Source organism: Atractosteus spatula, chromosome 16 (genome assembly GCF_055471065.1).
Source record: "Atractosteus spatula isolate fAtrSpa1 chromosome 16, fAtrSpa1.hap1, whole genome shotgun sequence".
NCBI classification, from domain to species: Eukaryota; Metazoa; Chordata; class Actinopteri; order Semionotiformes; family Lepisosteidae; genus Atractosteus; species Atractosteus spatula.
In genome coordinates, this window is record NC_142721.1 from 5,243,086 (window position 1) to 5,270,807 (window position 27,722).

The 27,722-nt window shown below is 38.1% G+C and overlaps 1 protein-coding gene across 1 annotated transcript in view; it reads left to right on the plus strand.

Annotated features, from left to right (window-relative positions):
* The window catches only part of otog (otogelin), a 63,305-nt gene extending 39,350 nt beyond the window's left edge, over positions 1–23,955 (plus strand). Inside the window, exons 32-56 of the mRNA XM_088935188.1 lie at positions 2,577–2,694; positions 2,929–3,008; positions 3,635–4,603; positions 5,699–6,765; positions 8,143–8,320; positions 9,163–9,308; positions 9,994–10,083; positions 10,483–10,669; positions 11,073–11,293; positions 11,480–11,618; positions 11,729–11,917; positions 12,776–12,985; positions 13,570–13,674; positions 13,871–13,975; positions 14,461–14,562; positions 15,048–15,146; positions 15,245–15,285; positions 15,370–15,445; positions 15,797–15,975; positions 17,202–17,306; positions 17,736–17,855; positions 18,212–18,257; positions 20,005–20,076; positions 22,354–22,433; positions 23,755–23,955. Coding sequence (XP_088791314.1) covers positions 2,577–2,694; positions 2,929–3,008; positions 3,635–4,603; positions 5,699–6,765; positions 8,143–8,320; positions 9,163–9,308; positions 9,994–10,083; positions 10,483–10,669; positions 11,073–11,293; positions 11,480–11,618; positions 11,729–11,917; positions 12,776–12,985; positions 13,570–13,674; positions 13,871–13,975; positions 14,461–14,562; positions 15,048–15,146; positions 15,245–15,285; positions 15,370–15,445; positions 15,797–15,975; positions 17,202–17,306; positions 17,736–17,855; positions 18,212–18,257; positions 20,005–20,076; positions 22,354–22,433; positions 23,755–23,955 — 4,925 coding nt within the window. The remainder of the gene's footprint in view (positions 1–2,576; positions 2,695–2,928; positions 3,009–3,634; positions 4,604–5,698; positions 6,766–8,142; positions 8,321–9,162; positions 9,309–9,993; positions 10,084–10,482; positions 10,670–11,072; positions 11,294–11,479; positions 11,619–11,728; positions 11,918–12,775; positions 12,986–13,569; positions 13,675–13,870; positions 13,976–14,460; positions 14,563–15,047; positions 15,147–15,244; positions 15,286–15,369; positions 15,446–15,796; positions 15,976–17,201; positions 17,307–17,735; positions 17,856–18,211; positions 18,258–20,004; positions 20,077–22,353; positions 22,434–23,754) is intronic.
* The last annotated feature ends 3,767 nt before the right edge of the window (positions 23,956–27,722 follow it).

A 27,722-nucleotide genomic window follows, 5' to 3' on the forward strand; every position in this document is an offset into this window, starting at 1 on the left:
CTGTTTGAAAAAAGTGACAATTTCTCTTTTAATGTTAAAAACCTTGAAACCTCACACCACTGAGCACATTGTACCACAGTGTTTAGGTACTGTAGCTCATATTAGCAGAATCGGAATGTAGTGTATATTTACACAGATATACAATACAGTACTTAAAGGACTGCTTCTGAATCTTAGAACTAAAGCAGCTCAATTTACTTTATCATCTCCTACTGTCATTTTTCCCTATCTTCGTCTGAAGAAATTCTGTATATGTGGTATCAACCAGCTGCATTTTAAAAAGCCACGTAGTAACTTGGTTATGCAAGATACCACACATCAATACGTGTTTTTCCCAATGTATTTATTTTTTCATTGTTCAACCTCAACATATTTTAAGGGCGAAAAAAAACATCCACACATTAAGTCATCTGCAACACTGATGATAAGAAAGGCTTTATCAGAAGATGACTAGCAGATATTCTATTTTTGTACATAGAAATCCGTTCATATCCAAATATATACCAAATGTGCAGTATCTGCATGTCTTAAGTTGGACTTTATTTCTGCAAATTAAAGTCTGCAGTTAATGATACTATTATTTTCTGTCCACATTTATGTTAGTGTTCATAACTTCAAAAAAGACACAGCAAAAGAAGATCGAACCCTTATTTGAGCATTTGTAACTTTAAGACAACAATGCAATGGGCACAAGGCAGGATACATCTTGAATGGGGCACCAGATCATAGCAGGGCACACATACTGTAGACACAGACGAACTCGCATTAGAGGAAGAAGCTAATTAACCTACCAGCATGTTGTTGGATAGTGGGAGGAAACCCACATGAACATGGTGAGAACATGCAAGTCCCCACAAATAGCACCCCAGGTCTGGAACTGAACCCATGGCCCCTGCATTGCAATACAGCAATGCTAACCACTGTGCTACCATGCTGCCTGCGCACATGAGCGGTATAATCGATTTAATCGATAGACAAGGAAATAAAATTGAATTTCCATTAAAAAAGTCATCTCGTCATTTACACATCATGGTGTCAATGTACCAGCAGAGGGCAATGTATACTACTGTTGGTTTACTGCATTTTGTACCACACAATTCTGTATATCTCATCTGCACAGCTTTACAGTCCAGGGCCTGTCATGCTTTTGCCACTTCAAAGTGAATGTTTGGTATGTATGCACTGTAGCTATTTACTGTAAATATCAATGACTGTAAATATGGACTTACAGTATGCTACAATTTATGCAAATCCTTCCAAAATCTCTCCAAGCCCCAAATGCTATAGTTTGGAACTAAGTGAAGCTGTAAAAACATATGATATCCATAGACGCACAAGTGTACAATATTATATTAACTACGTAATTGAAAAAAGTGCAGAAAAGGTTTGGAAAAGGATGAATGAGGGTGTGTGAAGACAACACACAAAGTAACTAGGGAGATGGACAATGTGGGCTAAACTGAAGGACCGATACATGAGTATAGGAATGAATGGACAGCATGACTGCCATCACACATGTGTCTCATGGTGCAGCTCATAATGAAATCCATATGATTTGGGGGTTTCTCAAGTATGTGCTATGTAACACAAACACATATTAATATGCCATATTTGTCTCCAGTGATACAAAGGAGATAGAAATTATTTTTTACAAGATAATATTAATTTCATGCTTTTATATAGTGTTTACATCCCAAAGCATGTTAAAGAGCTTTGGACTTTGATTTCATGTCTCATTCAAAGGATTTTATTTCCTTTAGTACCGTGCCCCTTGTCACCACATCAGGGCACTGGTTTGGAAATTCTGGTCCAGAGTAACAGGGTAAAGAGTGCTGTCCTGGAGATCTCCGATCCCAGTATTGAGCTGGCCCAGCCTTGATTCAGTATAAAGACCTGGCTAAAATGTGGAAATATTGCTTCTTATAATTCATCACTGCAAACAAAACATTAGTTCATCCTTACAAACCCAAGGACATCCTTACAATGAATTACTTATTGCTCCCAACACCAACAAAAATCACACCAGATGTAAAGTATCAGCAAGGTAGTTTGACATTATTCTGGATTTACAACATGCAACTACATATGACAAGGGCTGCAGTGAAATGCATTGAAGAGCATGGTTTTGGTTTATCACCCCATGCACCACGCAGTCCTAGTCTTTCAGTGTTGGGCCGTCTTGTATGTGGCCCAGTAAAGTAAACTTCCTAATGTAGTGATGCAAAAATGGGAGAATGCATCCAACCAGTCATCATTTTATTACAAGGGTAGGCACACCCCTCTGAAGCAGTGGCAGACGTGTATGATAACTGTTAAAAATAATAATAATACAATTTATTTTATATACTGTATAATCTTTAAAAGTATTTGTTTTAATTTTATATTTGATTAATAATTCACAGCTTTACCTACCCCAGTATGTTCTGTTTCCAGTGAGAAGCAGTGGAAGAGCTTGATGTTTAGCTGTCACAGGGCTCCTGGATTAACAGGGCTCCTCTTTATATTATCAGACATTTGTAAGCCACAATTTACGTCATATGTTGGAAATCAGATTTTTAAAACTTCGTTTTTTTTAGAGAGCGAATATGGAGCTTCTTCTCATTCCCCTTGCCAGTGGAGATATGAGTCGTGTGCCAGTGCCTGCTTTAAGACCTGCAGTGACCCCACAGGGCAGACCTGTGCATCCATACCAAAGTAAGGCCACATGAAATATGACATTGGCTTGGGAAACTTGCTTTATCTTTGGTATAGGTTTCTAAACTACAGACTTTAGATCTAAACAGAGATTTTTTTGTCATGAAAGTGGAATATGTTATGTAGGTTTTCAGAAGTGTAGCTTATTTTACCATGGAAGCTTAATCTGATACTAAAACTCCAATGTGCATCCTGTACAAGTTTGTTCTCAGAGCTGTTTGGCTTTCTCTGTAGAGTGGAAGGATGCCTCCCTCAGTGTCCACACGACATGGTTTTAGATGAAGTCACCCAAAGATGCGTGCATGTGGTAGATTGTAAGTTACCATCTTTAGCTTGCTTCTCTTGCTTTTGTTTGCTGAAAAAGATTGTTTAAATACTTTAGCTATTAAGAGTTATACAAATCTGCATTCTAGCTAACTAAATAACAAACAGTATATAAATTGAATACATCTTTTGGTAAAACAGTTAAAGCAAAAAAAATGAAGTATTAAAATTCTGTCAAGATTTAATGTGGTGAGTTCTATTCAATACTTTATAAACCAGACATAATGCAAATTAATTATTCGTCTAGCCCACAATACTTGATTTTTATGTTTTAAAAAGAAATCATGAAGAGCTTAATGAATGCTCTATTCTGTTTCTAAGGGGGGTTAAAGATCAACATGACATTGATACACCAAAAGCACCCTTTGCACGTGCTCTTAGGCTTATTTTCTGATCCTATGGCATATTGCATCACCACTGTAAAATATCATGTTTCTTAAAAGTTGAAATATTCATTCCAACATCTGTTTAATTAAGCTTTAAGCAATAATCCTAGATTCCAAAGCACGGGTGCTAGGATTTTAATTCTGTCACAAGTAATGCGTTTAGTCCCCCCTTTTTTCTTTTTCTTAAATAACAGAACTTATCTAACAGTTGTTTTATTATTTATCCTCAGGCATTAAGCCAACAGTTGCCATTGAGCCAATTACTCCCTATAGTACTGTATCACCACCTGCAGCTGTCACTTCTGCGTCCATTAATGCTACTGGTTCTCCGGGTTCAAGCCTGTCTACAGCACATTCAGTATCCCACACGGACACTCTCACTCAGCTCTCCACAGCTGAAACAAAGAGCACCCTTCGAACCCCAGGCATAACTTCCCAAACAGCTCTCCCAAGTGCCACAGCCACCACACTAAACTTTACGGGACATGAAGCTGAGCTGACTTCTTCATCAGCAGTTTTTAACCTGACAACTACAACAACTGAGCTATCAGTGTCCACAGCTGGTCCTGCAGTCCTGGAATCTGTAACAACTGAAAAAACATCCGAGACCTCAACTATGAGGCTAATTAGCACAAGTGTCTTCAAAACAAGGCCAAGCTCCTTGTATACTAAAAGCACAGAGCGCACAAGTACTGAATCTACAATGGCACCATTTTGGCTGTCCACTACCAGTACAGCACCGGCAACTTCTAAAAGGACAACAGCCTCCTTTACAGCGCTCACTGATTCCAAATTGCCTTCTACAGTAGCCTGGTCATCAGGTCCTAAAGAAACCATCAGCTTGCCTACAACATTATCCCTACCTTCCAAGGCGACAGACTTAACATTAGCAACAAGTAAAATGACAGTGCCTCCCATGTACACAACTACAACTACCCAAGCAGACACATCTAATGTTACAGAGGCAACTACTGTGACTACAGGACCTATGACCATGAGTAATGAAACTACTACAAGACTAGTGGAAGTAACATCTTCTCCCCATGCAACTCAACCAAAGACCCCAGAAAGCACTGTTCATTCCTCTCCAGCAGAAACTGTAAAAACAACAGAAGCTTCAACCCCAGAAGTCAAATCTCCAATTACTCCTGGAACCACTTCACTAAGTCCTGAAACAGATACCAAACTCACATCTTCAAGTACAGCACATGCTTCTTCCCTCACAACTCTAAAAATAATTTCCCCTATAACACAACAAACAAAGCAGCCACATACTCCTACGATAACATCCAAAGTTACTGAACACCCCTTAACTACAGAAATGAAAACACATGGAGCTCTATATACATCCTCAACTGCCCCAGTGTCCACATTGTCTTGGGGAACAACATCATTGGGTGCAATTCAACACAGCAGTGTATCCCCATTTTCTACTGTCACAGGGGAAACAACATCAGTATTCTTTACAGCACCTGGTGCCTCAACAAAAACAACAGCTCATCCCCTGGCAGATCTGACAACATCTGCTACAGCTAAAATTTCAACTCCTAAATTAGAAGGTACAACACAAATGGATCAACCAACAACAATTGCTTCAACTGAAAGAACTACATCATTAACTGGTGCACAAACCACAAAAAGTACCACCCCAGTGCTTACAAAGGAAAGTTTAAGAACATCCACACAAACAATGCATACTGAGCTGCAGAAAACAACTTTACAAACATATCCAACAGATAAAATAGACACTACATCACAGACTTCAGTTTTCCCACCATCCTCAATTGAAGTCACTCATACCACCTTACAACCTATCAAAACAGCAATGACATTTACGCCTCTGACTACTAGAATCACCACACCAATTCACAGAACACACACAAGCTCAGCAACTCCATCATATTCATCTTCAGCAGAATACACTTCAAAAACAACAACAACTCAACCATCACTCTCAGCCATTTCACATCTCAGTACTATACAAACCACAAAATATCTTGAATCTACAGTAACTCCTGGATCTTTATCTCAACTGACAACATTTAGGACAACAGTACTGTACCAATCACCTTCAACGATAACATCATCAAAACCTCCTTTCAGCACGACTGTAAGTGCAATGTCTCCAGCTACTACAGTGAAGCCATCCGTCTTCACCTTACAAACAACAAGCCTCCCTACTTCTCAACCACTTTTGCAGCCTACAAGTGAAACCTCAGCACTGCCCTATACTTCACAAAGTACAGTTCATAAAACACCTCTTCCAGAAAGTAAACCTCCTTCATATTCATCAGCCACAACTGAAACCAAAGCGCCTTTGATATTAACAACAACTCAGAAAGCTCCCACTACTCCCTTCACAAGTCAAAGGACAACAGTTCAGCTTTTTGGAAAATCTACCACATCCCGATTTTCGAAAACTACTAGTACACTTGTGGGTACCCCAAGTGTAGTTGTATCATCTGCAACAAGCACGGTATCCACATCACCAAGTGTATCTTCTCTATCGCAAGTGGCACCAAGTACCGCTGGAAGGACTACAGTATCTACAGAGAAGATGCCCACAATGGCCGGAGCTACCAAAACTACATTTCCCACCCAGAGGTCTACTTTGGGAACAACATTGGCTGAAACCACACAGTTCAGTATGTCTACAGGAGCCTTACAGGAAACATCTAGTGAGACAACAACTATGAAAATATTCACAGAGAGGGTCACAGAATCATCATCAATAGCACCATTGTCTTGGGCGACTGCTACCACAGCACTTAGATCTTCTGCCATTACGACTGCTGTTTCCACTCCAGCACAGCCAACAGAACAATCGACACAAGCCACTACTCCAACACAAACCTTAACAACAGTAACCAGTTCAGAACCATCTCATCCCTCAGCTGTTGTTACACCTAAGTCAACCGAGCAGCCCTTGGTTTTGGTCACAAGTGAAAGCCAAACAACGCAGCAAGCTGTTTCTACTTCGATTAGCAAGTCCACCGAGGCTCTGATGACTGAAAAAACGTCTGCAGTCGTGAATCTTACTGCAACAGCTGAAAGCTTGAAAACGACATCTTATGCACACCTGCTTACCTCGAAAGGATTTCTGGGTACCGGCACCCCCACTAGTGGTATGTTAATAACATCATCTCCACAGGTCACAACAGCAGGACAAACAACGGCTTCAATAATAGCTTCAACCTCCAAGCTGTCCTTAACCAGTACAGCACCAAGCACCAATAGAACTGAGTACTGGTCAACTCAAACAAGAGAACCAGGGACCACCACAGAAGACACAGGGACACCATCAGTGTTACCACAAACTACTGACCACACAACTGTAGCTGTTTCTACGAAGATGTGCACAGTGAGTTTACATTCTTTTACATGTAATAACAACCCAGTGATAGCTGTGTACAGTATTTGACAATGTGTGTTATGCAAAGCCTTGTTTTGTTGTTCTTTCACTAACTATTAGAAAACTGCTAAATTATTATGTTTGTAACAAAATAGATTCTGAGTGTTTATAATCAATATTTCCATCCTCACATTTTCTAACTGCTTCCTCCAATTCAGGTTTGCGGGGGAGCCAGAGCCAATCTTAGCAAGCAAGAGGTGCAAGGCAGGATAGACCCTAGACAGGACACCAGTCCATCACAGGGCAGATAGATGGACACAAATACACTCACATGAGGGCCAGTTTTCCCAGAAGCCATGTATGTCCGTGGACTGTAGAAGGAAACAGGAGCATCTGGAGGAATTCTCAAACCCAGGGAGAACATACAAGATCTCTACAGATAGCAGGCCAGGTCCAGAGCTGAACCCAGGGCCCCAGGGCAGTAAGCCAGCAATGGTAGCCACTGCACCACCATGCTGACCCCTGCTAATATTTAAAGTTTAAAAAAAAATGTTTATTAAAAAAACTTAATTAGTTAATTTAATCACCTCATTGCAAAGAAGAATATAGGTAGTGAAAAAAGGACAGTTGGGATAACAACAGTTTCAATGACAAATGCTGTGTTTTCAAATTTCACAAGTGTGATAGGCTCTGACATTATTTTGGTGGCTCAAAGGTTCTGAGGACATTAAGAAAGCTAATGAATCCTTGAGAAGAACTGTGAAGGCTTCTGCATTGCGGCTCCTCTCCACCAACTAACACATAATCCTCCGTACTAAACTCAGCCACCCCTAGAACTGTGTACTCCTTTTATATAACAATTGAAACATTAATTAGATCCATTTGAGAATGTCCACAAACACCCTCACTTATAATTAAATTAAACATTGAAATGAAAAATTAATTCATTAGTAATCGTCACTCACTGAGACTATTTACAGATAACTGAATCGACCTCTATTGGCAGGTCAGGTGAAATATGGTCTGGCCTCCCATAATAAGAAAGGATACAATGAGATGAGGCCATTCAGATTATTAAGGTCATTTGGTTGCTAGTAGCAAATTGATCCAAGGATTCCCATTCAACTATTTCATGAAAGAAGCCAGAGTATCAGCTTTGACAACCTAGCTGAGTACCTTGTTCCACATTTCTTTGTTTGAAAAGGGGCATCTGGTTCTCAGTTTCAAACGCACTTGTCGGATGTTTCCACACATTCAGATGACCATCTCTCAAAAGAAACAGTATATATTAACAAATGCTATTTATTTATTGCATTGGTCTGTATTTGCTGAATAGTTCAATATACTGACACAATTGTTGATATTTACTCTTTAACTGGTTCTCAGCCTCCCTACTCTGAGATTATTGATGAATGCACAAAATACGTCTGCATGAATGGACAACTGATGTTGTTCAACAAGTCGCAGAACTGCCCGAACAACGCCATCCCTCCTAACTGTGGTCTGTTGGGTTTCGCCGTCCTGGTAAATGGTGACAAGTGCTGTCCACAGTGGGACTGTCCATGTAAGTTTACAGACACACCAATGGCCTCCACAGCCGATTTAGTACTTTTTACCTACAGACTCTAAAGCAAGCAAAACACACAAGCAAAGACGACACATTTACTGTAGCTGTTTTAATGATTACACAAGTGGGATGTATCTGCACAAACGTCCAAGATAGCATCTAAAAAATTATTTTACTTTAAATGTGAGTTCAAAAATGGTCATTTTTAAAATACACACTAAAGGCGTATTGAAACAACGGACTTTACAAAGGTGTTTGACTTTGTGAATCACTCTCTGAAAGATACTCTTGAAGTATGGATATCCTCCAGAATTCACTACTATTTTACAGCTCTTTCATGATATGCATTCATATGATTACGTCATTAATTTGAGCGCACTTGATGTCTGCACAGTAGTCAAAACAAGGGTGTGCCATCACCTCAACTCTGAGATGAAAAAAAAAATAACTGCAAAGTATCCCAGCACACTGAGACCCAAATGTGTCAGAACAAAAAGTCAAAGTGACAGCATGGAAGATATCTCATCATGACGAAACTGCGCAAAACACAACCTGCGATTTCCCAAGACCAGACCAGCTCACACTGCCAGAGCGTGTGCAGATCTCACTTTTGCCTTATCAGTCCAACCTTTCCTGGCTCATGGAAGACAATCAATCTTGACCATAAAGCCAGTAAATGAATGCAGGTCCACAATCCAAGTATTTCTAATGTCAGCCTTCAAAAACACAAACACATTTCAGTACAATTCAATTACTATTCATCCTGTAAAACAAAGACAGCTAACCAAGGATGTTATTTTTGAACAGACTGCCTTCACTCTCAACTGTTTTTTTCCTAGGTCGATGTTCTGTCTTTCCTGACTTAAATGTTATTACCTTTGACGGCAACAGTGTGGCAATCTATAAAGCAGCCTCCTACATTGTGACACAACTTCCCAATGAAACTGTGAGCATTCAAGTTCAGGAGTGTCAAAGCTCAGACACAGTGAGTCTTCATCTTCCATTTCCAATCACAATTATTTTTCCTTCCTGAATACAGGAGTCTAATACTCCACTAGTGCAGGGCTACCATGTTTTCATTCCACATGAGCTCTCAGTTGATTATTTTTACTGGTTTAATGGTGTGATGGATTGGGTAAGGTACCTGAAATGAATTGGTTGTTTTACCTCACAGAAATATGTTAAATAAATATGTGTTCATATTTCTCTAACTGAAAAATAATTTGTTAAAGATACTGAAGCACTGAAGGTACTAAGTCTGAACGTTAAGTTTTTGAAGAATGATTCTCAACCTTTGTCCCTATCATGGGTAACAACTGGCAGGTTTTCTATGTCATAGTAATCCATCAACAGATTGAGAATTGTGTTGAAGAACTGATTTTCAAAACTATCTGTTGATAATTTAAAGAGCCCAAGACAAGCTGCAAATATTTTAGTTCTTTGTGACTAGGATTGGACATTGCTGACTAAGACCATGTCTCTCATGACAGTGTTCATGACAGGTTAATAATATTGTTTTTCAACATATCGATGTTAGGTAGAATTTTGCATTTAAAATAAATGAATAGGTACTTTGTGGTTTATTTCAGGAAAACATTAAACAACAGCATACATCTCATGCAATAAAACTAACTACAGTATATACTTGTTTTCTTGTTTTTTAATCAAAGGTACTTTGGAATTTCACCAATTTATGTTTGGTAGCTCTGAACATAACACATAAATCTCACCAAGTTCTGATTAACCGACTACAGAGAAGGGTAAGTATGTATAGTATATGTGTTAATGACGTTAAATACAGAATACAGAACATTAGTGGTAAAATATGGATGTAATATAAAATTATTAATGTTTCTATTAATACCAGTTGTGTAATTCAGGAATTAGTTTAATTGCTGGCTAAATATATTAAATGAATAACAATTAATCATTAAGACAGAACCCAATTAATAACACTTCAGTAAAAATAAAAGCAATTAAAAGGTTAAACAAATACCTTATAATAATAATACCAAGTGGATGAAATTGCATTGCTGTTTTTCAAATACTACACATACTGTATTTTAGAAGAGTTAAATAGCTTCTATGCATTTGTAATCTTTCTTAAATTCTTAGAAGTGCTATTCCATTGTCATTTTAATGTCTGTGTTATCCTCCAGCTGTACGTCAACTCAAGATATGCAAGACCTCGATTTAAAAAGCATGGATTTGAAGTTCTAGACACTGGAAACATGTACTTAATTAGGACACCCACGGGACTAAAAATACAGTGGTTCCACAGCACTGGAATGATGATCATTGAGACTGAAACCTCCAGTAACAAATTGAACACCATGGGATTGTGTGGTGTGTATCAGAATGTTAACACTCAAACTGAACCGCTCTTTGAGTTGGATGACAAAACTGTTAAAATACAGTATTATGCTGTTCTTTTCGTTCTGATCAGCATTCTTCTTTTTTTTTCTCTGGGAATTTTCTGTCCTATTTCTGCTTAATCTCTTTGAATAATCCTTTAAGTGACAGATAATAATCATTGATAACAATGCCTTACAAGTTAGATTGCATCAGACAATTAGAATTTATTCAACTAAGCTTGGCTTTAATATTAGTTTTTTTTCCAATAAGAATCCTTAAACTTTCTATATTATCTCAAAAAGCTAACTTTGCACCACCGATGAGAGACATTAAAATCATTCTTTTCTCCTCACACAAACTGTTCTTCTATTAAATCTTTTCAATTTTTCTACAGGCTGTTGTGATGGTGACCCTACAAATGACCTAACAATGTCCAACGGCACCGCTGTGGCTGAGAGCGAGGACCCGACTTTGTTCATTGACAGCTGGCAGGTGCCGAACACAACCAGCTTCATGGGTCAGAACCGGCGGCGGGAAGTCAACTGCTCCACCAGCGACTGCTCTGCCTGCCTGACCATGCTCAGCAACCACACCTTCAGTGTCTGCCACTCTTTCGTACGTTTAACCCGTGAGGCATCCGCTCTGATCCGCCATACAGTACATTAAAGTCTTCACGCTCTTTAATGTACAGTATACCATAGCAAATGCAGACTAATATGACATATTAGACCATCAGAAGGACAGCAGCTGCTGAGTAACTTTATGTGCATCTGTGGGCAACCCCCTTCCGTTTTGTTTCAGGTTCCTCCTTCAGTATTTTGCGAAGTGTGGGTGCGTGATGCCGAGTATGTGAAGAGCCCATGTATAGCTCTGGCAGCGTACGTGGCTGCCTGCCACAAGTACAATATCTGCATAGAATGGAGGAGCCCAGACTACTGCTGTGAGTCATCCACTTTATCGACAGCAAGGCAAAAGAACAAGGCTAGCAAGATCCAAGATATGGATTACAGTTTTTAAATGACTACAATCATTATGTTTTTTAACATCTAGCTTTCATGTGCCCCCCGGAGCTGCGATACCAGGCCTGCTTGCCTGCCTGTACTGCACAGACGTGTCCAAGCCATGAGTCTGACTCTGACCCAGAGGAATGCTCGGGACTCACGGAGGGCTGTGTGTGTCCAGACGAGACCGTCCTCCACCGACCTTACTCCGCCCTCTGCATTCCCAGTGAGAAGTGCGGTAAGAGCTCAGGACCCCAGTGTGCTTACTAACTTGCCCAAACCCTGCTCAAACACAACACACAACACAACAGTTTGGGGCCTCATTGGCGTAGCCTTTTGCCATATAGTTATAGTACCCAGGTAACCTGTAAGCATTGGGCCCCGACAATAGCAGGTCCTCCATACCTGTCTCCCTCAAAAGTCAGAATGCTTTCGATCTGAAAGTACATCTACCGGGTGACATCTTGGATGATTATTTAACAAATACAGTACTTCTCCTCTGCTGATACTGGGTGTCATCAATCTTAATGCAATACTTTAGTATTCAGTCCCACAATTCTTATAACATCCTAAAAAGACAATTTTAATCTCATTCTTGCCAAAGATAATGCTATTTTAATATGCATTATCATCACCATCACAAACAAAGCAAATAAGCCTGCAAACTCTACCGTAGGAGTGAGATGTAACCAGGGCTGGATTTTGGTGTGCGTAGACCCTAGGCACTTTGACTCCAAAATGTGCAAATAGAGGGGTAAACGCCAATTGAATTACGTCAATTGGCATGACGCACTTTAAACTATTCTAATGCCAAACGACGTAATTGATGAAGCGAGTCGAGCGACCATCACTTCGGTACTTCTAGTTTCTAGAACAGCTGCTAGGTAGCGTATAATTATTGATTTGGAGCAACTAGAGTTGACTGGAAGCATGTTGTTTCAGTCTGTGTGACCCTCCTTCGTAGGCCCAAAAAATTTCGTAGGCCCCAGGCACTGTGCCAGCAGTACCTAAGGGCAATCCGGCGCTGGATGTACTGTAACAATTGTGACAAGAGTAAAGGTGTTGTTCCCTCCTCCATGCACGTGCCTGGTCCCAGCCTGCACGGACAGTTTCGGCACGCCCCGGGCCTCGGGAGAGGTGTGGAAGGCCTCAAAGGACGGCTGCTGCATGTACAAGTGTGATAACGACTCCATCATCCCAGTGGAGTACAACTGCACTGACATCCCAGGGCCCGTCTGCAGGAAAACAGGGGAGGTCGTTGTCAGCCTGGCGGATGACAAAAGCTGCTGTCCCCAGAAAGCCTGTGGTAGGTCCTCCTGCATGTACAATACATGCCCAAAATCACTGGGATAGAGGGGGACAGAAAACTCCCTGGACAGGATATACAGGATGAGTCTGTAAGTGTCCTTGCTCTTAGGCAGTCCTCTAGTTGACGTCTGTGCAAGTGGTGAAAGTGACTTTGTTGAAGTGTTTCCTGAACGTTCAGAAAAACAATGGCTCTTTTTATTCACTGTGTTAGCATTAAATGAATACTTTCCTGCTTCAGTAGTGTTGCTGTTCTTAAAAATGTGAGCCAATGCATGTTTTAGAGGATATGTGGGTAAAAACAACACTAATGCTTAATAAGTAATGTAAGCACAAATTATTTTACTTGATTTTACTGTGACTGGGGAAACTGCCTCCATCTGTATCTGTTCACTCAATTCAGTACAAAATACACTTTCACATCCTTAGTACATTTCCTACTGAAAATCTAGAGGAGAAACACATTTCTAACACTTGAAAATGAGTTTCATAACTGAATTCTAGGGACCAACCATAAGGATATACTGTGTAGATAGATTGTATATAAAATACATAAAAATGTCTGAAACATTTTTCTCTTTTTAGTTTGCAATCACACCCTGTGTAGCCATGACACTCCTGGATGTAAATACGGTGAAAGACTAGTTTCCTACTACAGAGAGGACTCCTGTTGTCCAGAATATACATGTGGTAAGATGCATTGTAGTATGACTTAAAGATTGCAGTTCTACTTTATGGGGATTTAACTGCTCTATAAAGATAATGGAAGTGCCCTTTCCATTTGATGGAGTTTTTAAATGAAGAGGTGGAACGATCTGATCTTCAGTCTCTCTCTAGTTGCCACTGTTGTTGTTGTTTACTGCTTTCTGCTCTGTTTCTGAGTCAGAATGTGACCCTGATCGGTGTGAATCTGACATTCCGACGTGCAGAGAAGACCAGACCCTAATCGCCACGCGTGCAGACGGTAGCTGCTGTATGGCTTACATCTGCAGTGAGTCACAGTTACAGTCACCCCCTTTTAGTCAGTTGTTATTTCCGTCCAGCTGATACACTTGGTCTGTTCCATACAATTTAATGCTTGATTAACGACAGGATGGAAATAGCAAATGCTAGCCTAAAAGCCTTTTAAAATTAAAAAAAATAATAATTAAGCTCTAATACACTCTTGTCATATATTAGCAAAGATAGATCAGCAGTACTACAGTATGTTAAAACATTGGTGAGCATGATAAAGGATAATAGACTGGCAAACAGCAGGTAGAGTGTCATCAGTAGAATATAAGTTACTGCCTGAAATCAGAGAAAACAATACACAAAATATAAAGCAGTGGATATGTGTAAATAATAATCTTGGTGGCTTCCTCAGAGTAACCATTCTGATGTTGTCTTGCTCCAAGCTCACTCTGAGAACTGTGATTTATAAAATGGTAGCACAGTTTGAAGTGAAGGGGTTTGCGTGTTTGTGCTTTTGAACAGTGTGTGGCACCTGCTCAGACACCATCCCGGCCTGCCAGCAGGGAGAGGTGTTCACTGTGGATGCCAACAGCACGGACAGATGCTGCCCTGAGTACCAGTGCAGTGAGTGAACCTCCGCTTCACAACCACGGCTAGAAGAAGAGTACCAGGAGAGCCTCTTCATTTTGGAATTGCTGAGAACGCAACATGTACCCCCACCACCTCTTTTGCTAAACTCCGATTAATGTTGAATCAATCATGTCCATCATGTCCTAAATATGTACACCAACAGTAAATACCATAGTGAAAGGTAGAGTGTTTGAAAAAGTGGAAACAAGGTGGAAGTGCATTGAAGGCTGAGAACAGGAGGATGCTGGGAGTTTTGGACCAGCCATGTTGCTGAAGTCAAAACCCCAAGATCCTTATTATAAGAGCCAGCTGGGTGAGATCCTCAGATCGATTAGCTACTGGCAGTCAAAAAAGAAAGCCAGATGTGCCAGAAGGTTTCCTCTTGTTTGAATTCTTTCTTGTCTTTTTCATTTCTGACTGAAAAAAAGAGTATATGAACCCGCCAACAAGAGGAGTGTTTTTGTTTTTTTTATTTTCAGTGTGTGAGCCCTATCGATGCCCAGCATTCACATGCCCATTGGGGATGTCAGTGGTTACTGTTTGGACTCCAGAGAGGTGCTGCCCACTGAATACATGTGGTAAAGCTGCTATGAACTGTTTTTATTTTTAGTGTGTGTGTGAAAACTAAACTCATCCTTGATATCCAGACCACTGATCATGTCTCTGTATCTTCCAGAATGTGCATGCGACACAATCCCTAAACCGAAATGTGCCCTGGTACGTATATTTCAAAGTAATCAAAGTATTTCCAGTTCATTCTTTCTCAACCGTAGTCTTAATTTTCTGTGTTTATTTCAAAAGGGAGAAACAATGCAAATTGACACCCAGTTTCTCGCAGATCCTGAGAACCAGTGTGGATGCACTAAATATAAGTGTGGTAAGTACACAAGCTGGAACCCCTGGGCACATAAAGATGATTTTTTCAGTTTAGTTTTCCAATATAATTTTATTGATAATTCTCATTATAATGCACTGTTTAATTAATTTACCCTGAATGAATTCCTCAACTGAAATAACTGTTTTCATGATTTAAACATAAACAAATACTAAAGACAAGAAAACTGAGGGTATTACTGGTTTTTCCTTAACACCGTCCTTCACAATGGCATGGCAGGCTGTCCTTCCACTTGGCTGTTGATGTGTGATTCTGTGTGGCCGGTGCTGGCTTTGTGGTCGCTGTGCTGTCCCAGGCTTGTGTTTCCTTGCCTGTTTTTGTATATGTGTCCAGAGAGGGAGTCCGTGTGTGTGGACGGGGAGCGGGGAGTGATGAGGCCTGGGCAGACTCTGGTGGAGCACACAAGTGAAGGCATCTGCTACACCACACAGTGCACCTACAGCCTGGATCCCCTGACACAGTACTATAGGATCAGAGCCAGCAGCACCAACTGCTCAGCCCAGTGTCAACCAGTAAGACCCATACACCAGTCACACAAAAATTACTCAAACAATACAATACTGCAGTACGTTCCAGTCAGAAGAGCTTTCATCAGTGTGCTTTTTTGGTATTTTGAATGTTTTTCTGCTTTTATAACATTAAAGTGTACTATACTGTTATACGATGCTATAGTATAGTTATAGGTTATATTATAGTATAATGAGTATACCAATAATAAAAATATTAAAGTGTTTTTCATTGTCTGGGGGTGTAATAAAGCTACTAATACAAGATACGGAAGGCAATACTCTGGTATATTCATATATATTACATACAGTATATATGTTCTGGGTAGATGCCAAACTCAAGCTCTTGTTGAAATGCCCAGACACTTTAAGAAGCTACTGTGGATAGAATTCAAAGTATAATCATGTGGTTTTCTTTGGGTAGATTAAGAAGTGTTCAAAGCATATTGGGCACATCCCAAAGAAACACACTGCGTGTTCTACTGCATCGCATTGGTCTAGAAGCAGTTTTAAAAGAGAACCATTCACTTCTAGTCAGTTTTTCACAACTAAGTTTGCAGTACTGAACATGGATTTAGCATTGTCGGGTCATTTTTTATCCTGTTGTGGTTGAAGATGTTGACAGAAGGATCCTGACACCAAAGAGAAATTTATTCATCAATTACATCCATAGCTAAGTCCTGTCTCAGCGTACTGTATACCTTTCTTTATGGAAAATTTGGTCAAACGCTAAAGGCAGACAAGGCAGTTCACAAAGTGCCTGACTTTGGCATCAGCCCACAAGCCACTTATATACACATACACAGTCCTTAGCAGTTAAATCAGAACATATCCCGTTCTGTGCAGTGCTAAGAAGACCTAGAGTTGAAGACCTTTTCTGGATAAGACACAGATATATCACACCTACAAGTGCATTAATTTATAACTGGCTGGATCAATAATTAAACCTACAACAGAAACCTGCATATTCTAAACAGTGCTTTAGTCAAGAATACACCCCTGTGTTTAGGAATTACAGGAGTTCTTGGAAACCCCCCATTCAGAAAGAAAAAAAGTATATGGCAAAACTTTTTTTTAATCAGTCCACAGCTGCCCTAGCTGTCCACATGATGGCTGCACACACAGACCACTGGTAAAGGTGCAGAGTTTTAACCATATTTCCATGTTCAGTCTGTGTCCCAAATAATACAATGAGACAACAATGTCTTTGTCTGATTGTCTTTTTTATACAGAATCAAGTTTACTTGCCACCTAAAGACTTAACGACATGCTGTGGGGTTTGTAAGAATATCTCCTGTATTTATCACATGGATAATGGCTCTGTTGCACTGTTCAAGGTAAGGAAGAGGAACATTTTGTTTTTTATTTCAATGAAACTTATACCAAAAAGTTGGAACAACCCAAAACGTAACGGACTTTCCATTTAATAGAAGTATCCTAACATGTCTTTAATATTTTATTTAAAAATGACGCATTTTCAAAGGTGGGTCAAGGGAGTAACACCCAGTGACTGATTAATTTTACTTAACTACTTTACTAGTGATGGCTTCAACATGATGCTACTGCTTACAACACCATACTGCACTGCCGAGCAGCACAAAAAAGGCAAAAAGTGTTGCAGTTATTCCTAAGGGAAGCATTAAGTCATGCATTGTATAAAATTGTATTCAACATCTAGTAACATGGACTATGTGTCCTTTAGAGTTTGTTTGTGATCAACAGATCCAGTGATATTAGCAGTAAACCACCTTCCTTATTTCTTTCAGCCTGGGAAGACATGGGTGTCCAATTGCATGAAGTATGACTGCTCAGACACATTATCAGGACCTACCCTCATCACTTATTCCATCAGCTGTCCTCCTTTTAACGAGACAGAGTGTATGAAGGTCAGTGTAAAGCTATCCCAAACAAGCTTGCTGGGAAGAAGCTCGAGACACTCACTTTGAAATGAATCATCAGTATTCTAAAAGCAACATTTTACATCTAAAACTGCAATGGTGGCATAAAGACAAATTAAACCTACTCTGTAAAGCTCACTTCATGAAAAAGAAATGATGTGTTATCTGCTGTAATAGCATGCAAAAAATAATGCTTCTTTTTATTATCTGAATATTTCAATCTTAGGATTGTAAAGAATATTATTTCTCTCTGTTTTTCATTTTTATGTTGTTTAGTTTGTATTGGTATGGTGACACACTGTGTATTAACCTATGAAATGACACTTACTGCCATCTCATCCTAGATTGGTGGAACAGTTGTAAGTTACATGGATGGCTGCTGTAAGAGCTGTGAGTACACAAGAAAAACACCTCCCTGCTAAACATAGTAGAGATCATGTCGTAGTGCAGACTTGTAGACTTCCTGCATCCTGTACACTGAATTGTGCGACAAAGTGTTTTAACCTGTTTCCAAGAATGTTTGAGCAATGTTTATTTTATGGTACAGTCCCTGTAATATTAATTGGAAAACACAGGGCATCTGCATTATGGGGTAAAAGATGCTCCATAGATAAGTAAAAAATTTTAAAGCCTCATTTTCAAGAGACATCTGAGATGAACTTGAAGGTTTCCTGCTCGTTTATTTAACAAAAAGTTGTTTTTGTAAGTCAGTCTTTTTCCCAAAATGTTTACTACTTTCTTTAAATTAATACTTTCTTTGATTTTCAGTTTCATACTTTATAAATGCCATTATGCACCTTTTAATTGCTCCATCTCTTTTATAACTTTTAAACATGATCAAATTTGTCTCTTAATATACGTTTACCATTTAAGCATTTGGGCATTCTAAACATGCTTTTATGCATGTGATGCAGTAATTGAAGAAAGAAAAGTAATTAACTCCAGAACTACATAAATTCCAAGCAATTCTCCGATTACACTACTGGTAATTATAACTTTACAAATGGATCAACATTTATGGATGGAGTAGAATAAAAGGTTTGTTAGAAACAGCTTTTTTTCCAGAAATATAAGGCCTGGCCAAATCACAGGTATTCATGTCATGAATGTTTCTGCAAAGGTTTATACTGTATCAAACAATGGCAAGCAAACATCATGGTATTAAAAGAAGCACTCTTGGCTCAATTCAAGACTCTCTCACAGGTTCTTAAGTAGTGTGCAGTGAAATGAAAGAGGCTTCAAATCAGTGTGTTAAAAATAGCAAAACACCATAAAAAATTATTCGCCAAACCTTTCACAAATTAATAAAACTTTAAAAGTGTCATATACTACTGTAAATTAATAATCATGCCAAGTAGAACTCCACAAATAGCCATAGACACACCGCTATTTATAGAAATTAAATCAATAACATATAGCCAATAGTAATAGCCAAATATATGCCATTCCTCCAAATATATGATTTCCAAACAAGGAAAAATCTGTTGAAACATTGTTAAGTTTCAGGTAGCTTAGTTTAAATTATTAAATTAAATCTCTCACTCTCATAATGAAAGAGCTGAGCATAGATAATCACAATCTCCAACACTTGTTGCAGAGCCTGAATCTAATAAATCAATTTTTCATGAGGTTTCCTTGACTCTTATCCATGTGCAGTATACTGTATGTTGTTTTTTCAAGTGATCTGTAAATCGCTTATTTTAACCTGCTGAAGAGGTAAAAATTAAACTGTCCCAAAGTCTTTTAAAATTAATGACTACATTTGAAACCTGCTGGACTAGGGCTCTTCAGGAGTGGGGTTTGGAGAGCCCTTTTTCGATAACAAACATAACCAGCTAAAAACATTTACAGTACCGTTTCAAGATCCAGCAGCCCACTCTTCTGTGTGTGGTCATTAACACCTTCAAAGGCCAATTGTGTTTTCTCTTCCTTGTAAGTAAACATTCCTTCGTCATCGAGTGTTGCCTTATGAATTTCTAGTTCCTTGTAATCTATGCATCAGCTCCAAGAAATAAAAAAGAAACTGATTTCTTTCTGTTTTTGTTACTGTTGAGTAGCATAAAAGTGCCTTTACTTAATGTAACACTGAGTTATTGTGTAAAGCTGCAACCTGACCAATATGTAACAATCTCACCAGGTACTGGATTTTCCCTGTTTCCATTCCCTGTTAGCCCAGTGCCTCCTACAGTTAGCACTAACTGTGACAAAGGTACCAGTTTACTGGAACAAACCAGTGACCTTAAGGCTAGCCAGCATCATTGTTGATTTCCAACAATGTACTCCCGAAAAGATAATTCAGGACTCAAATGATGCTTAAATGATGTTTTGGCTTTTTTGTAAATTATTTTTTCTTCTTTAAATCTGTGCTGGTAACATACATGACACAGCTGAATGTTTCCCCACTTTGCACTGTCAGGGCAGTGCATTGTTGTTTGCCAACAATGTACTGTTGGTAGTGGCCAGTTAGCAAGCACCTAGTTTTTGCTGCATGTTTATGTCACATGTTTAACTAGTGTTTGTGTGTCTTCAAGTTCATTAGAAACTAATCTTGTAGTCTTGTGTTAAAGTTAGTGGGTTACCTCTGGAAAGTCTTTGGGTGATATGGCACAAGTTCCTTAATAACTGAAAAATTCAAATAATGCATTCCTTAAAGCATGTCTCTAATACACCAAAATCAGGTTTTAATTAAATGAAAGAATATATTGTAAGAACACATTTATTGATGAGATCTTAGTTCCATGTCATAAATAACAGGACATCTTCATGCCAGATTACCCAAACATTTTCTAAAACAATATTAGAATATTTCCCTTCTTGTGTTTATGAATTGAGTGTTGCTTTGAAAATGATCTTTTTCTTCTGTTGTTATTTACCTTCCAACCATTTTAAAATATAAGGACAAATGTAGAAACATAAACATTTCTAAGCAGGGCATTACACAGTATTTAGTTCAACTAAAAATCAGAGATTAAGAGATTAAGTAAAGAGTTACAAGATACAGGCTAAATTTCAAGCATTTATGAGGTCAGTATTCTTTCTGCTACAGTATAAGATGTATTTGAGGCATTGATGCCTCCCAAGTATTCCTGCACCTCTTTTAACATTCAGTTCTTCATTATTAAAATGATTATTTAAAGAGTAAAATAATAAATCAGTTATGTAACATTTTCAAATTCTATTTTTTTTTAAAGATGATTTTTTACCTCTTTTGTGTTTATTTTTAATGAAATGCATCCAGTTTGTTTAAAATAATAACTTAAAATATATTAAGCATTTAAAATGAAATGTTTAAAGTCAATTTCTTCCCCGAAACTCCTGCAGATAATTTAGGGATATTTTAAATAATTGCCTTTCTTTTCTCAAATGGAATTTGGCATTCAAGTGTGGCATTCAGAGCTCACAGCATGCTTACTGTAATGAAACAGGAATGTTTTGTTGCTTAGTGAAACAAGTTGTTTTATTGGGCTACACATACAACTCTGGAGACATTCAGGGAGTGGTCACTGGTGGCTCAAAGGGATATAAAAACACCAGCTGGAGCTTGGTTGCCAATGCTGTATTCTTGCATGACTGTACAAGTGACTAGGCAAAGGTTAAACATTTAATTATCAAACAATGCCAATATTATTTAATCCAGAAGTTAATATTGTAGAATCCAAGTACAGAGATGCTGGTTGTATGAATGATTAATAAATTACTGGTTGTGAAATAACTGCTACAAAAAACTCTCTTGGATTGCTCCAACTTCCAGTTTATCCTGACTGGTTTGAACCAGAGCCATTGTTGCCATGCTACCACTTACTCTGTAGGTGGTCACACATTACAGACTGGTTGATGCTGTCTCTGTGGATTCAACAGCTTGCCAAATAAACCAGTAAAGAGCAAAATATCCCCAAATTATTGTGGACAGTTTTGTTGGGAAGCTAAAATAAATAATATTACCAATAATTGTATACATTATTAAACTGAAGGCACCTGTTGAATGTTTCATTAACACTTCAGTATAAATTTCAATAGAGGAGTTGTCAATCTTGGTGCTTGAAAGACCACTCTGTGGTACTGTGCTAATACTTGTATCTATCCCCACATTACATTCTTCTAAAGCAAAAATCAGTTCAGATCAGCCAGTGTAGCAGGACTCATTAGTAATTGGCTATGTATTTCAGCACAGAGGAATTCTGCAGTGTCTGGGGATCACTGTAATTAACTGCAGTCAGAAGTTCCTTTCAATGACTGTGATTGAATCTGTGTGAAGCAGAGCTGCACTGGTTATCAAGCATTTGAATTAAAAGTTTCCTGTATTCTCAGCAACATATAATCTCAAACAAAAAAAAACACATGCATTAGGACAAAGATCATAAATCCCTTGAACAGGGGATACATATAAAAGGGATTTTATTTTTAGAGAAATGTAGTGCAATGCTTAATTTGTAGATGTGTTTTTTAAAGCTGACTTTGACATTTTTTAATGCTTTCACTACCCCAGGTAAAGAAGATGGGAAATCGTGCCAAAAGGTGACAGTCAGAATGACAATTAGAAAAAATGACTGTAGAAGCAACAGGCCTGTAAGTATATAATATCATTTATAGCAGTGCAATCATTTTTTTTGTATTGTAATTAAATCGCTTAAATGGTAGATAAATAAACCTGTTCCTGTAACTATTAATTACGGCATGTATTGGGCAATATTCCCAAATAGCACTTTAGACAATGTTGTATAGGTAGGATATTCAGTTATTACACCATAATGTACAGTTCTTGACCGTTTTGAGTCATTCAAATCACTACTGACCTCTTTTTTGTTTTTTTATGTGTTTATTTGCTTTTAAATAGATGTTCTTAAAGCAGCTATATGTATTTTTAATAACCAAAATCTAACATAAAATTGTATGTTTTCTAATTATTTTTATGCATAACTGCTAATCATTCTGTATACTGTAATCAAAAAACATAATTCTGCTGGTGCTTTGCTGTGTCACAATATTGTGACATAGCGAAACAGTATCTTTACAGTATCTTATTGGGAGTTGTGCATAATCACTGTATTTAATGAAATAGTATTTTAGTATTGTACAATAGGATTAACACAGGAAATATGATTAACACAGGAAAAGTAAAATAGTATTCCATTTCTCCCTAAACAATTTAATTATCAAAGTCTTACATGTGGTTATTTCAGAAACGTTTTTACATGCTCCTTCTGACCATATTACTGTACGTTTATATACTTTGTGAGGAAAGTGATAGTTTTAAGCTTTTCTGCCAATACTGTAAGCTCGTTATCAGAGTAATACTTTTAATTTTTATTATTAAAATAAAATTCGATTGAAAGCCACATACAGCTGTGCTAAATAAAGATTTACTGAGCCAACTGTCAGTTTTACTGAATAGAGCAGTCCTGCATCAGATTATTTGAAAAAATAAAAATAGGATTACACACTGCTGTTTGCCATACTGCAGCACTTGTTGTAGTATGCCACCTGACACCTCGTGCATTTTAAATGGCTGCATAAGAGCCTTTAAAATAACCTCAAATAATAATTCATAAAAAAGTAGTAATGAGTATAAAATAATTAATTCGAAGAGGAAAAACCAATTTTGTTCAAAGGCAGTGCACAATACTTCCTGATCATTTGTTCTAAGTGATTAGACTTCAATATCAAAGTAAGAGAAAGTAGAATTCTCAAATTTTAAAATGTTTCACCATCCAATCCACCTGTAAATCAAAGGGAAACTGAAAGGTCAGCACTGTTGGTCTATAACAAAAGTTACAGACTAAACATTGAATAAATTAGATCACCTGATGTGTTTTTTCCAATTCATGTGTGTTTTACACTTTTTACACTGTTACAGTTTTTGTGATACATCAATACTCCCCTTTTCTAGGTTAACATAGTGTCCTGTGATGGAAAATGTCCCTCAGCCAGCATATACAACTACAATATCAACACCTATGCCAGATTCTGCAAGTGCTGCCGAGAGATTGGGCTACAGCGCCGTTCAGTGCAGCTGTACTGCAGTGGGAACTCCACCTGGGTCTACTACTCCATTCAGGAGCCCACAGACTGCTCCTGCCAGTGGTCCTAAAGGCCAGCAAATAACCAGAGACACAGACTGACTTTGTCTCTGAACATCATGCTGCTTTCAAGGGACAAACAAATATAAAAAGAGGGAGAAGGAGGATGGGAGGGGTTGGGGGGGAAAACCATGTGTCCTACAAAAGGAAATACTTTACTTTTCCCACAAAAGATGGATAATCAAAAATAGAGTTTTCTGCATATAAAACATAAACAAGCACTGGATCATGATCTCTGATTTTGAACTGACTATATTTTCAAGACAAATAAAAAAACACATATCATGACCGTCCCATTTCTTGACTTTGTCTAATCTGTTTGTCATCTGAGTACATACTTTATCATGTAGTCTTTCCAATGCACTTCCAGTAACAAGAACATGACAACATATACTGTATAAATAAGCAGCCTGTAGCACAGATCACAGCATGCATACAGGCTTGTGTTATTTATAAGTAATCTATGTGTGTGTGGGAAGCTGAAATGTGAACAAGATGAAGATACCTAAAAGCAGTCATTAAAAAGAGAAGAAAAAAATACTCCATGTGACTTTTGAAACTCTGTACATAAACAGAATATATATATATGATATATATATATGATTTTTAAATTTATCATAGATTGAGCAATCTAGTCACTCTGAATGCTGGGAAAATGACCAGAGCAGTTGGTACAGTTCTGAAGGCTATTTTCTAACAGATGTGTTTTAATGCCAGAGATCTATTTTAGAAAACTGCAGTGCTGACATGTCAAGTAGCTCCTTAAAATATTTTCAATATAAATATTCAAATGATAAAATAGTTTGTAAAGCGAACCGGTTGGTCTGATTTGCTAAAAGACCATGCTGGACATTCCATTTGAAAAAGATATCTTTGGACTTCTGTGATGTTTTACTTATTATTCCTATTAACCTGTGGAAAATGAATTTCATAAGCGGAAATCAATAGATACTGTATAGATGTGTATTCTGCTGCCCTCTAATTTGCACTACATTAATGATATGTACATAAGCAAAGCAGGGCATTAAATACTGACAATGACCATAATCTAGTCACAGAGCTCTGACATGTTTTTAACATTTAATGTGATTAACAAGTATGATTATAAAGTCAAATACAGAAATTCAAAATTTGTATTGTGTGATGCTAGAAGAAATTATAAAAGTAAAAAAAATGTGCTCTGAATATCAAGAAAAAACACTAAATTATTTCTGTGGATGCTAAAATGTTTTTTTCTGTCAGTCTCTCACTGTCCATGCTCACAGCTTTAAGGCATATTTATGTATTATGTATTGCCATCATCCATATTACTGTGCTGTGTTTGCATGCTAATTTTAATTTTTTTTAAAGCTAATTAGTTTTCTAAATAGCACATTAGACTCCAACTAAATGGAGTGAGCAACACCTACCTTGTACTGCTTTATTTAGATTAGATCTGTTTAGTTAATTGTGTCATTATTGTTGATATTCATTCATACAAGTACTTGGATATACATTAACTTCATTAGTAAAATATGGAGATATATTGCTTTCTGTTTTGTATATAAGTGAATTCATATCCATCTCTTGTTTCTATTGAATATACTATATATATATTTTAATTTTAAAAACTTTACGTTGAATTCAACCCCTCAAACAGGCCTGTACTGTTTGTTCTTTAAGATAATGCAAGACATCCAGTTGAGGCAGAAATGGTCTCTGGAGAACTGTAGATTAAATACAGTACATCCATGTAGAGTTTTTGCTTTATCACTTCACTATGCATCATAAACATGCATCAGTATACGTCAAATTATATTCAATGTTGCTTATTTTGAGCAGTTTATTAAGCTATTCCATTACATCTACACAAAATATAACATATTTGTTCAAATTTAACAATATCCATTTTCTTCTTGTTTCAATGTTTGGGAAAATGAAACTGAATTTTTAATTCAATGGTGTGTAAAAAGTTGTGCATATATTTAAACAATCGCAAGCAATATTAATCTGACGTTTCTGTGTCTAAAAGACCAATTTATGTATTCACATTTTTTTTATTTAATTAAAAAATGTAGTTTCAAATGATTTCCAAAATAACCCAAAATTTTAAACAATGTTCTTAACCTTAAATTTTAAACATATCTTCACTGTCTGACTCCACAGAGCATGGATATCAACTATAAAATTTTAATAAATAAAAAAAATGATTATTCCGTATCCTAAGCATGCAACATCTCTGACTTTTGAGAGTTAAACTTAGAGATGGTTTATTACTTTAACTTCTCTGTAAGATACAGTATAAAGCTTACAGTGATGTACAATTCAGTAACAACGAACTATAGTAATTGTGTACCATACTCATGTATACAGTATATACTTTTCAATAAATACTTCCTTAGAAAATCATGGCAGGTCTTTTCTCTATGAAACAATTATGTCTCCTCTTCATTCCTTCATTCCTGAAAACTTCTTGTGGTCTATTTATCAAGCCCCTCATTTTTAGTTGTATTTTAAGTAGTTTTGATCATTTATCATTTTAGATAACATCAGCCTAATATGAAAAGGTGAGGTAGCCATTTTTGACATTTGAGTAGTTTTATGATGTTTTAGAGGTTAAAGAAATTTATTATTCAGTAATTCATTCTTTGCTGTCACGCCGTCTAAATCTAGAGGGCACTCATACTCTGTCCTGTTCATAGTTCCCCTGTGCTTTTCTTTTCCTTCCGGTGTGTCCTTGTGTGGGGCTATATATTTACGGGTCTCCCTTTGCTTCTCGCTCAGCATTGAGGGTTAAGATGTCTTGAGACCTGCCTAGCACCAGGTCATCTCTTCCGTGGCCTGAGGGCATAGGTTTCTCCCCGACATCGTCTGACCCCCTGAGCCCAGGCTAACCTCCGTGTTGCCCCTTTTGCCACTACGCATAGGGTCTCTTCTGCTCTCTTTGTCATTCCACGGCATGCCCCTCCGACATCAGTGACAGAATGCTGAGCCATACCTTGACCCCGCAAGTGGCGTTTGTTCTAATTTTGTTTTCCCGCATCGCTTTGGGCCTTATTTCTTTCACTTCTTCTATTCTAGTCGCATAATGCCACTCCCGACGTCCATGTCTGTGAGAGGGTCATTCAGTGGTACGCCTTACCGACAGATTTTTTAGCTTATTTTTGCCCCATCGAGCGGTGTTTTTTTTTGTGTTACTTTTTGATTTTCTCCTGGTGTTTGGTTTCCTTTATTCCTGGTTTCCCTGTTCCCTGGTCTCCCTGATCCCTGTTTCCCTGGACTCTTGGTTCCTATCTGTTGTGAGTCTTTTTCGTTTGGTTTGTTGCCCTGGTCTCCCAGGTTTATTTCTGTTGTGCATGCTTTTTTACATGTTTTGTCTGGTTTCTTGTCTAGCTCCTCTGGAGCCCTGACTGGCCCCCTCTTCCTCTACTCAATTAAAGTTTTTACCCTGGAGGATGGGGTAGCTCTCAGCCGTGGACTCCCAGAGGTTTCCTTTCTGTTAAATTAGGTTTTTCCTCCCCCCAGTGATGTGCAGCTCATTTATTTTTTGGGTGTCTGGAGCTGCCCTTGAAGGGGGCTGGTACTGTCACGCCCTCTACATCTAGAGGGCGCTCCTTCTCTGTCCTGTTCCTAGTTTCCCTGTGCTTTTCTTGACCTTCCAGTGTGTCTTTGTGTGGGGCTATATATTTCCAGGTCTTCCGTTGCTCTTCACTCAGCATTGAGGGTTCGGATGTCTTGAGACCCACCTAGTACCAGGCTGTCTCTTCTGTGGCCTGAGGGCATAGGTTTCTCCCCGACA